This window comes from Symphalangus syndactylus, chromosome 16, assembly GCF_028878055.3.
Source record: "Symphalangus syndactylus isolate Jambi chromosome 16, NHGRI_mSymSyn1-v2.1_pri, whole genome shotgun sequence".
In the NCBI taxonomy this organism is placed as follows: domain Eukaryota; kingdom Metazoa; phylum Chordata; class Mammalia; order Primates; family Hylobatidae; genus Symphalangus; species Symphalangus syndactylus.
In genome coordinates this window covers 71,867,508-71,879,883 of record NC_072438.2, presented here as the reverse complement: position 1 = coordinate 71,879,883, position 12,376 = coordinate 71,867,508, and the positions used below count along the sequence as shown (strand labels likewise).

Sequence of the window (12,376 nt, the reverse complement as noted above, 5' to 3'; positions counted from 1 at the left end):
TCAACTGTGTTGAAGGAAAACTAAAAGCCAACTATGAAGTTAGTGTCTCTACTTTCTTTTCTAGCTTCTTGAAAGAAGTTATGATACTTAGGCAATGCAGTATCATCCAGTTATTTCACTACTGTACCACCCTTGTAGGTGATTCCAACATTCTTCCATTTTCCAATTTTATTAGTCTTTAACATAGTTGGGAATACATGATAGAGGAAATAATTCACAGAATGATAAAACAGCAAAATGTTTAAGATCCCATGATGTAAATCTTGCTAGATAGGATGAATTTTATTCCATTTTGAAAAATAAGGGAAATGTTTTCTTTGCTCTTTGGAAGGCCTCTAAGAAAGAATAAAAGTCATGGAATGTCAATCCTTGTAACTAGAACTACTCAAAAAGGAAACTCACTATTGGTTGGGTACAATAAACCCTGAAGGATACCATAAATTAATTAAAATGAAGTGCTCTATAACTTTCTTTCTTTTTTAAAGATAGGCTTTCACTCTGTCACCCAGGCTGGAGTGCAGTGGCTCGATCAAGGCTCACTGCAGCCTCGACCTCCCCAGGCTCCGGTGATCCTTGTACCTCAGCCTCTCGAGGAGCAGGGACCACAGGTGTATACCATGATGGGGGGCTAATTTTTGTAGAGGCAAATGGATTGCTTGAGGTCAGGCTGGTGACCTCAAATTCCTGGGCTCAAGCAATCCACCCACATCAGCCTCCCAAAATGCTGGGATTACAGGCATGAACCACCACACCCGACCTCTGTAACTTTTTATACTCACGAAAAGCAAATCCTTCATAATTTCTCAAATGTATTAACATTTCTTCAAGGAAAGGTATGAATATTCACACTGAGTGAGATGGGAAAAAAGCTAACCTTCTGTCAATTCAGTTTTTACTGTCAAGCTTTTACAAGCTTACTACGAATATTTTCGGAAGTGTGTGAATTTCATAAATGTGGGTGAAGCATTACAGACTTCTAAATATAAAACTAGGATAACCAGATATTGATAGTAACTTAAACAGAAGACTGTTATCATTAAATTTACATTTCATAGAGACCATTATGCTTACAGTATAAAACGGTTTGGGAATGGGCAGGATTGGGGAAGTAGGAGAAGCTATAAAGCCACTTTCATAAATCACAGCACTCTTTGCTTTCATCTACATGGTTATTGTTTAAAGTTTTATTGTTTTCCCCATCAAAAAGGGTCACATTTCTTCAAGTCTATTTTCAAAGACAAGCCTTGCCCATTTAATGCTGACTACCATACTAGTAGTGTATTTTATACTATAGCTTTTCCCAGAAATATGAATTCAAAAAATTTATTTTCATTTGATTGATTTCAACCACAGTGCTTCCCAATACTTTAAGCCCATGTGACCTCTGGAGCTCTTAAGTATCTAGGTGAACACTAGACTACAAACTTATTTTAAGCAAAATTTCATGCTATTTTTTTTCTGTAGCTCCAAGTGATCAGATTCTAGTTTCCCTATAAAGGCTACTCATTAAAATTACACCAGTAATTTGATAACTTACTAAATCCCTAATCCAGCATCTCTAAAGCTGACGACCTCACTATCATCTTTTGGTTTTCATGACCCTAAATTCTTCTGGCTCTCTGTTCACCTAGGATTTATTTCTTTCCCTGGTCCTACCTTAAAGTTGGTAACCACAATTGTATTCTTTTTTTTTTTTTTTTTTTTTTGAGATGGAGTCTCGCTCTGTCGCCCAGGCTGGAGTGCAGTGGCGCGATCTCTGCTCACTGCAAGCTCCGCCTCCCGGGTTCACGCCATTCTCCTGCCTCGGCCTCCCGAGTAGCTGGGACTACAGGCGCCCACCACCACACCCGGCTAATTTTTTTTTTAATTTTTAGTAGAGACGTGGTTTCACCGTGTTAGCCAGGATGGTCTCGATCTCCTGACCTCGTGATCCGCCCGCCTCAACCTCCCAAAGTGCTGGTATTACAGGCGTGAGCCGCCGTGCCTGGCCCCATAGTTGTATTATTTTTCTATAAATAATTCAAAACATGTCTACTGAATGCTTGATATATGCCAGGCACTGTACTTTCTCTGGTTTCATCCATATTCACCAGCCACCTACTGAATAATGGCTAACATTGATAGAGATATAATACATGCCAGATACTGTTCTGAACACTTCACAAATAATGTTTTCTTTTCTTCTTCCATTAATAATACAGACAGAGTCTCATTTTGCTGTTCACGCTAGTTTCAAAATCCTGGGATTAAAATCCTCCCGCCTAGGCCTACCAAAGTGCTAGGGTTACAGGTGTGAGTCACTGCCAGGTCCACTTTACAAATAATATTGAATCCTCAAAACAACACAATGGAGAATGTAAAAACCTCCTGGGATACTGATAATGTTCTGTTTTTGTTTTTAATTTAAGTGCAAGTTACACAGGTACACTCGGTTTATGACATTTCATTGGATTATCCTCTTACATGTGCAGTTTTCCTATGAGGCAAAGAAAATATTATCTTCAATTTATAGATAAAAAAACTAACAAGAGACTGTTTGCCCAAGGTCACATGGCAGGTAATAGGAGGAGCCAGATTGAGCTCAGGTAGTCTGACTTCAGAGCCAACCCAGTCTCTATTGTATCATGCAATCCAGATATTTGTCTTGGCTCAATACTTTTCCTTTGTCTAAAATGACCTTCCCTTGATTTTCAGAATGAAAGAACACGAAGTCTACCTCAAACTCCATTGTCAAAATCCTCCAATTTCCCATTTTAGTATTTCATTAAAACTTAATTATAATGGCATAGTTATTTGTAGACTCATCTGTCTCCACCCTCATGCCCCAGAAGTGTAAACTCCCTGAGAGCAGGGACTATGCATACTGTAGACGCTCATAAAATATTAAATAAGTGAATTATTCCCTACAAATGCACTTTAATATAAAGTGTATACAAGACTAATATTCAAATAAAACAAAAAAACCCAGTTTATTTCATTCATTTTATCTCTGTATGAATAAAAGCTGTACTGTACATGGCTTTTATGAAATACTAAGAAATGATATACTCAGAACAATCACTGTAATCCTGTATTCTGACAGAGAGGTGTCATGGACAATTAATAGTCAAGCACCTTTAATAAGTAGACTACAGATCCATCCAAATAATTCTAACATACTTCATCAATTACAACATTTATAAGCCTGAATGGTCTTCTGATTAACCTGATGATCTACGTCTCTGAGTAATAATGTAGCTGATTTTTTTTTTTTTACAAATACATCTATTTAAACAGATATATATTAGACCTATATTCTAATCCATCTGCTTATATAAGCATGTCTATCTCTGGGATCTCTATTTTAATTCAATAATCTATTTGTCTATCCCTGTACCGATACCACATTTTTCTATTAATAATATTTTGGTATCTGATAAGTCCTTCCTTATCATTTTTGCAAGACTTTCATGATATTTTTAGCTGAACACTCTCCTCACTATATACATTAAAATCCCTTTATCAAGTTATACCAAAAATCCTACGAGATTTTTATTGGAGTAACACTAAATATATATAGGAGATAATAATTTCATGGCATTAGTTTTTCACTCATGAACACAGTACATCTTTGTCATCTTTTATGACTTTTTTATCCTATTGTATTTTCTCCTCAAAGTGTTTTGAATATTTCATTTGTTTTATTCCTGCTTACTTAATAGATTTGGTGGCTATACACAAACAGCACTTATTTGAAATTTAATAATCTAATTCAATATTGATGAAACAAGAATGCTACTGATTTTATCTGATTTTTTTTTTTTTCTGAGATGGAGTTTCACTCGTCGCCCAGGCTGGAGTGCAATGGCGCGATCTTGGCTCACCGCACCCTCCACCTCCTGGATTTAAGCGATTCTCCTGCCTCAGCCTCCCAAGTAGCTGGGATTAGAGGCATGCGCCACCATGCCTGGCTATTTTGTAGTTTTAGTAGAGACAGGGTTTCTCCATGTTGGTCAGGCTGGTTTCGAATTCCCAACCTCAAGTGATCTGCCCACCTCGGCCTCCCAAAGTGCTGGGATTACAGGCATGAGCCACCACTCCTGGCCTTTGCCTGATCATAGATCCAGAAAACTTGCTGTACTCTTATTAGTTCTCACATTTTTGCCTGACAAGCATAATAATCATGTTACCTGTAAACAGAAACTTTCCTTCTTTCTCTATTGGTAATGAGGACTCCAAATGTTTTACTTTTAAAACATTTTACTGTGAGATTATGAAACTCTCTATATAAATATATGATAGATATTAACCAAGGAATCCTTCTAAAACCCTTATAATATTATTACTTAAATCTCTACAGGAAACAGCATTGGTAGGAATGCCTACTGATAATCAGGCACTAGGCTAGAAAATTTTATATTTAAACTTCACCTCAAGGCAAGTCAGGTGAGGAAATCAAGTCTTAGAGAAGTTGAGACTTGGCCAGGGTGCCTGAAGGGATGGAGCTGGGATTCAAACTCTAGCTAGTTCCAAAGTTATGTCCTTTTGTTCATAGTGTACTATAAGGCAGTTTACAAAAGCATACTCAAGCAGATACCTATTCTATACAGGGATATTCTGGCTCACCCTACTCTATTAAGACTAATAGCCATTATATCATCAGTGTAATAGCAACAACCCTTTTGGAAAGAAAATTATCTCATTTCAAGCTTATCCATGCAGTATGCATCCTAAGGTCTCTGATTCAACAATGGAAGGATTGATGTTATTAGTTGTTGCAATATTTCTTTTTTTTGTAAAGCCAGTAAATTTCCATCACCAAGGTTGGTTTCAAAAACCTGTTCACCTGGTTTTTTTACTTTCTCAGTGTTTAATCATTTTCTACCTTACTAGTGTTACTTTTATTCTTTCCTGAATTCAAGACACAATATTCTTAACACTACATTCAAATAAAAAGTAAAAAAGAGAAAGGAAGAAAGGAAAACTCATTAGCTTATCAGCCTATCCAAGCTACTGTTACCCTACCCCAGTTATCCTTTAGGAATAGAAGTCCCTAAGACATCTCAAAATCATTAGATGAGATGCCTTCTTTTGACTGGCAGATGCTTAAGGTACAGCAATAGTCAAAATCCACTTACTGCTATGTCCAAGGTTTTTCTAAAGTATAAATAAAGAAAAAGTGGGTGTTTACAACTCTCAACGGGGCTGCGCATAGTGGCTCACACCTGTAATGCCAGCACCTTGGAAGCCCATCGCAGGAGGATCACTTGAGCTCAGGGGTTCAAGGCTGCAGTGAGCTATGATCACCACTACACTGCAGCCTGGGTGAGAGAGCGAGACCATGTCTTAAAAACAAACAAACAAACAAACAAAAACCTCAAAGAAATGGTTATGTCTCATTAATTGTGGGATATAATGGGATTATTTTATAACGTTTGTTACATATGCTTTTATAAATGTATATGCCACAAATTCTCCTCAAAAACTGAAGAATTCCTATCAGAACTTCTCTATCACTGACAATGAAGAAGTTAAAAAAAATGATTTTTGATCCTATGAAACTATTAGGAAGTTTCTTCTGAGAATCATCTTTCCTCATATTCTTTGCTATCCTAAAGTCCTTAGAACTGTCATAATAGTTCTCTCCACAAGATTTATTTAAAAATAAAACTAGATTTATGTAAGTGCATTTCCTCAAACAAAAAAGGTACTCTACTCTTAACAGGTTATCTACCTAACCAAGTTCCCTTTTGGCCATGAAGCCATCCTTACATTTTCACCATGTCTGAAATCTGCTTTCTCCTGTGCACCCTCAAATTATCATGCTATCAGAAATGTACACATGTAAACACATACAAACGAATACTTAACTGGCATATTTACTTGACTTAAAAAAATGCAAAACAAGGCTGGGCGTGGTGGCTCATGCCTGTAATCCCAGCACTTTTGGAGGCTGAGGCGGGCGGAGGACCCGAGTTCGGGAGTTTGAGATCAGCCTGGCCAATATGGTGAAACACGTCTCTACTAAAAATACAAAAACTTGCCAGGCGTGGTGGCACACGCCTGTAATCCCAGCTACTCAGGAGGCTGAGGCAGGAGAATCACTTGAACCCGAGAGGCAGAGGTTGCAGTGAGCCAAGATCGTGCCATTGCATTCCAGCCTGGGTGACAGAGGGAGACTCTGTCTCAAAAACAAAACAAAACAAAACAAAATACAAAACAGGAAAAAAAAATTCCATAGTTTATGGGACTTAGAACACAAAGACTGAGAAATGCTTACCACAAAATTGTCCAATATGCATTAACACAAATGAAAAACGTGGTAACTAATCTACAAGTTACTAGTAGCCATACTTGACAAATTCACTATTACAGATCTTTACATCTTAAAGAATCTGATCTTTAGCATGCCATTATGAATCTCAAATATTAACAAGCTAAAAAGTCTAAATCTAAAATAAATTTAATCAAATATCTTACAGAGCTGTAATCAAGGAAACTAAGAGCTGGAATTCCTTTTATTTTATTTTATTTTGAGACGGAGTCTGTCTCTGTCGCCCAGGCGGAGCGTGATGGTGCGATCTTGGCTCACTACAACCTCCACCTCCCCGGTTCAAGCGATTCTCCTGCCTCAGCCTCCAGAGTAGCTAGGATTACAGGCGCCTGCCACCATGCCCAGCTAACTTTTGTATTTTTAGTAGTAGAGACTGGGTTTTGCCATGTTAGTCAGGCTGATCTCGTACTCCTGACGTCAGGTGATCCACCTGCCTTAGCCTCCCAATGTGCTGGGATTACAGGCGTGAACCACCACGCCTGGCCTCTGGAATTACACTTAGGTGTAGGATGTTTATCTGTATTCAATGACAGGTGAAGCAATTCAATCACATCATTCACACATAAATACAGTCATCCCTCCATATAAGCAGGGGATTGGTTCCAGGACTGCTATGTATACAAAAATCCATACATAAAGTCCCACAGTAGGCCCTGTGGAACCTGCGAATACAAAAAGTTGGTCCTCCATGAATATTCTATTTTCTATCCAAATTTGATTGAAAAAAAAAAATCTTCATATGTTTTCAGGTGTGAACTGTACTGAAGATTTTCCTGAGTTTGAGATCTTTCAAATTTGAAAAAATATTAGCAAAGTAGATCTTGGTCTTCCATCTCTAAAAGTTCCATTATAATTATTTCCAGCCAGGAAGAAAAATTAGCATCACCACCACACTTTTTGCATGTGCTTTTGTTATTAATGTTATTCATTCATCTTCCTTGCCAAAATTCCCAGTATTATTGGGTCTGATTTCTTGCCATTAAATGCAAACAATTTTCATGTACTATGTTTAATATACAAGGCCTTATGTACGAGAGTGCCTAAGTTTTAGCAATATAAGTAATGTCAAAAGACTAGTCTTTTCTCATCAGATGTACACTTAATCAATTTAGTAATCTGGATTGTTGTTACAGTTTAAACTTTTGAGTTTCAAGGCCAAAAAAAACCCAATTATTAGAAACAGAAATTCTGTCACAGTTCCCTATATTGGGATAAAACAATCACATAAATATTTTATCAAAAAATTATTATCTTTAAATCAGCATTTCCTTCCTTCATTTCTATCTGTAGGTCTGCATTTAGGAAAAATATTTCAGAAGTGCCACAAAGAACCCACCACTTTACAGTAAATAAAGTTAGTAATTCAACAAATCTTATCACTCAGCCCATATTAGGAAAACACAAAAAACCTGAGTAAAACAAGTAAAATTTTAATGGTTAAACACAATCTTTTCTAGACGGAACACTAGTACTTGCCAGCAGATTTATGGCACAGATGCTGATTAGCTATCTGTTCTCAGAAAAAGATGTTTTTTTCCTCTCCTTGAAAATTATTAGCCCTACTAAAATCTCAGAATTCACTATATAATTCATCCATGTAACCAAAAACCACTTGTACCCCAAAAAGCTGTTGAATTTTTTAGAAGTCCTAAACAGTTTTATCAAAGTAGCTGAAACGTTTTTCGTTGTCTAATTATCAAAAATTATAAGCAAAGGATTTGCTAATACCTGAAATGCCTCAAGATTTTGCTGTAATAATTTGTCATCTCAGTGCTTTTTCTGGAATGCAGGCCTCATGAAAAAACACTTGTAAAATGCCACATGGCATTCAACAATTAGTAAAATCTAGTTTTACCAATATGATGCACATTTATACATTTTGACATCTGTTAATGGAGTCTTAAGCAGTGTCTTATTTTAACCGGCAGTATTTTTTTTTAGTGCTACATACAATAATGGTACCTTTCACAACAAATGGCAACTTAGGATGCCATGGAATACAGTAACTTGGTTTCTCAAAACCACAAGTTTCAGCCCAAAAAGACAGTTTGCCCAGCATCTCATTTTACAGATGATGAAAATGAAAACCCAACTATATGATGTTCCCAACGTCATAAAATCAAGAGCAAAAGAGGCCAGGTGTGGTGGCTCATGCCTGTAATCCTAGCACTTTGGGAGGCCGAGGCAGGACTTGAGCCCAGGAGTTCGAGATCAGCCTGGGCAACATAGATCCTTTCTCTGTAAGAAAAATTATTTATTCAAAAAAAAAAAAATCAAGAGCAAAAGAGACTGAACTCGGGTCTTCTGGCTCCCAGTGATGCCCTTTCCATTAAACATGCCTCCTGAAGTAAATCAGATGAAAACAACTGCCTGGGTTTAACCAACATCTAATATACATAAAAAGCATATCATGCAGGAGCCTGTGCGCTTATGGCCTGAATCAAAAGTCTCAGATTGACTCAAAAGTAACAATTTAAAAATCCACTGTTTTGTGTGTTTATCTTTGATAAGATGTATAATGAACTACAGACTTCAGAAATGAGAGCTTCCCTTAAGGTAGGGATTTCATCCGGTACATTACAATGACTCAGTACAATCTCACTTGCATCTTCTTCCCTCCCCACCATTCCCTGCAGGGGAAAGACCCCCGCAAGGAGAATGACAGGCCCACCTGGGGCCTAAACTCCATGGCTCAAACAAGGCTGTGCTCTCATTTATCAGCACTAGAAACTTCGCACATCTTTTCCAGTCTAAGAACTACACAATTTACAGGTGGTTGGTATGTGAACCTCTCTCCTTGCAGGAAAAACTAAAGGAACCCGACGAATACAGTGACACCCGCAGTTTGTCAGCAGGACTCGCCAGCGATGGAGCGTCTGGGGAAGAAGCCCCAAGGCGGAGGAAAAGGTATCCGAGACAACGACACGTTATCTGGGCTCCGGGGGCTGAAGCACCAGGCGACGACGCAGAGAGGCGTCGCAGGAGAAGCCAGTGGACCTGCGACACGGCACTCCCCGTGTGGTCCCTTCAGCCACCCTCTCCATCCCCCAAGTGGGAAGAAGATGGGAGGTGGGGGCTGCACGCGCGGAGGCGGGGACTGGGGAGGCCTGCCGGGCGGCGGTGGCGGCTCCGCTCGGCGGCCGCAGGAGGCCATTTTAGTTAAGGGGCCGCCGAATGGCCCTGAGGCCTCCACGTCCCTACACCTCCGCCGTCTCTACCTCCCCCCTACTGGGGGCCGCTCCCCGCCGCGGGCCGGGCCGGGCCGGGCAGGGCAAGGCGGGGCGGGGCGGGAGAGGCCGCGGGGCTGGGCCGGGCCAGGCCTGCAGCGGGCCGGGGCACTGGGCTGGCTGGGGGCGGGCGCGGGGGCGTCGCATCGACAAGATCCGGGCTGAGGGGAGAGCAGAGGGCGAGCAGGGAGAAGACAGGGTGCCGTTACCTATATTGGGCCGCAGCCGCCGCCGCCGCCGCCCCGCTGTGGGTGAATCCAAAGTAGTTGCCGGTCGCCATTTTGGCATCTTCCCCCAGCCGGCTGGGCACTGCGGCGGGCACGGAGAGTCGGGTCCCATGGCGGGAGGAGAGACACAGAGGAGCCGAGACGCCGAGGGAGGGCAGGGAGAGAGAGAGAGAGGCGGCGTGAGAGCAGCCCTGGCGGGGCCCAGGCCGCGGCCGCGCCGCCTCCACCTCCCGCCTCGCACTCCCTCACTCACTCGCACGCCCGGGTGGCGGCCGCCGCCTCCTCCCCGGAGCCTGCCCCAACCCCCGCGCCTCTCCGCTGCCCGGGGCCAGGGAGGGGGCCAGGCAGAGGCCTCGCGGGCCACATTAGACTCACCATAGGTGAAAGAAACTACAGGGCATATGGGAATCATGGGCTCGGGCTGCTGCTGCTGAACTCTGAACTCTCACCCGCTGCCTCCCTCCTCTGCCCCGCTCCTCCTCAGCGGAGAACAGACCGCCGCCTCCGGCCGCACTGCGCAGGCGCGCCCGTGCTCGGCATCCTGGGAGCTGTAGTCCCCGCCGTCTTCGCGGCTTCCCCGCGCGCGTGCTGGGGCCTCGGCGGTGCGGGAGCGGGGAAGCTCGCGGTGGAAGAGGGGCCTGGCCTTCTCCGAAGTGCTGGTGACGCCGCGCTTCCGCGGGACGACGGGGGCGCGTGCCAGGAGCGCCTCGCCCGGCCTCGGGGGAGTCGGGGAGCGTGACCAGAGAGAGTGACGTCTGTTCGCCTTTTTCCTTACTTTCCACTGGTTTCCTTCACTTTTGCGTGTGCATTCTCTGCCTCCCTATCTTCCTCGCTCATGAATTTTTCATTGGAATTCGAGCTGGACAATTTAGGATTTTTCCTTATTTCCTGCTTTCCCGCAGCTTTTCCCCAACCTCTGAAGTGCGGAGGGAGGGAGAAGGAGAGGAGAGAAATAGAAAGAGGATGGAAAGTGCTTTTCTGTTGGACTAAAAGCACACCCTAAACATCCCTCCCGGACACACTTCTTGCTATACCCTTTCCTCGACCTGCACCCACTCCCTGAGCCATCCGGCGTATATCGGTCACCCAGCAGGATGTCAGGCACTGTTGTAGGTGCTGGAGATACAGCAGGGAAGAAAACAAAGTCCCTGTTCCCTTGGAGTTTACGTTCTAGGAGCGGGTATATGTCAGACAACAGCCAGTAGCCAAAACACAGAAAGTCTGTCTGGTGGTGACTGGAGCTTCAAGCATAAAGAAAGCAGAGTAAGGAAAATAAGGGTAAGGGAGGTGCTATTTCATGTAGAGTGTGGTTAGGGAGACCACTTGAAGGAAGGAAGGACAGGCCTGGGAGATGCCTGCAGGAAGAGCAGCAAGTGGAAGGGTCCAGATGCAGGAATGTTCAAGAGCGAGATCAGTCTGGCTGGAGTCAAGTGAGAGGGAGACCAGATCACGTGCCAGATCTTTCGTGGTGAGGACAGAACAGTACTTGCCCCCGTGTAAGCATTTCTTCTTTCCCTCTGTTTCCTCGCTGTCTTCCCTTTAGTTTCTCAGGTCGTTTTCAACCATTCTCTTTCCTCTTCCAGTCCCTCTTCCGATGGTCTAGTTTCTCTGGCCTTATCTGTTTCGTGTCTTCCATCAATGCATACCTACTGCCTGCATTTCACCTCTTGCTTACCTTCTCCATGCGCATCCCCCAGACTCCCTGCTCTTCATCTCTCCTCATTGTTGGATATGAACATTAAAACGAAATGCTAGCCGGGCGCGGTGGCTCATGCCTGTAATCCCAGCACTTTGGGAGGCCGAGGCGGGTGGATCACGAGGTGAGGTCAGTGGCCAACATGGTGAAATCCCGTCTCAAAAAAAAAGAAAGCCGGGCGTGGTGGCGGGTGCCTATAGTCCCAGCTATTCAGAATGCTGAGGCAGGAGAATCGCTTGAACCCTGGAAGCAGAGGTTGCAGTGAGCCGAGATCCGATATCGCGCCACTGCACTCCAGCCTGGGCGACAGAGCGAGACTCCGTCTCAAAAAAAAAAAAAAAGAAGAAAAGGGAAAAAAGAAATGTAAAGGGTGAATCAGAACCCACCCGTGAAATTCAGGGCTTTGTCCTACTTTCTTGTGCCAGAGCAGAAACAATGCCTCAATTCTTTCTTGTGCCAACCTGCTCCCCACGCCTCCTACAAAAGTACAGGCTCTCAGAACCTGTCTGATTTGTCCTGTTACTCATTTCAAAAAGAGAAAATGTAGAACTTTGGAGAAAAGGGTCATTATTTTTGAGAATACTGATGTTTTCCCAGGCAAAAGTTATTTGTGCTCCAAGGATGTTGCTAGGAAGAAATACCTACTACACATAGGACATTAGAACTGTATTTTAAAGGTACTTTGCGTTGAACCTCATTGAGCAGTCAAGCTTCAAGACACTTACTGTAACTGCTTTGATGAACCGGCTCTATTAGTTACTAGGCTATTTGAATAAAGCTGGAGGAGAAAAGACAGGTGTTAATTACTTGCCTAAAAAGAGTCTGTGTAGGCCAGTTTTATGCTTGGTTGCTTGGCAGGCCTTTGGAGGCCGGCGTGCTGCTGGCACACCCCAATGAGCAAGCACATAACTAG

At 42.8% G+C, this 12,376-nt stretch overlaps 1 protein-coding gene across 2 annotated transcripts in view; it reads right to left on the bottom strand.

Moving 5' to 3' along the window:
* The window catches only part of ZFR (zinc finger RNA binding protein), a 91,218-nt gene extending 80,747 nt beyond the window's left edge, over positions 1 to 10,471 (bottom strand). Inside the window, exons 1-2 of one of the 2 annotated variants that reach the window (XM_055245684.2) lie at positions 10,143 to 10,471; positions 9,750 to 9,849 (exon numbers count right to left, since the gene is read on the bottom strand). In XM_055245684.2, coding sequence (XP_055101659.1) covers positions 9,750 to 9,849; positions 10,143 to 10,179 — 137 coding nt within the window. In that variant the 5' untranslated portion in view covers positions 10,180 to 10,471. The remainder of the gene's footprint in view (positions 1 to 9,749; positions 9,850 to 10,142) is intronic. The other variant, XM_055245685.2, reaches the window with a different exon arrangement.
* Positions 10,472 to 12,376: the final 1,905 nt, after the last annotated feature.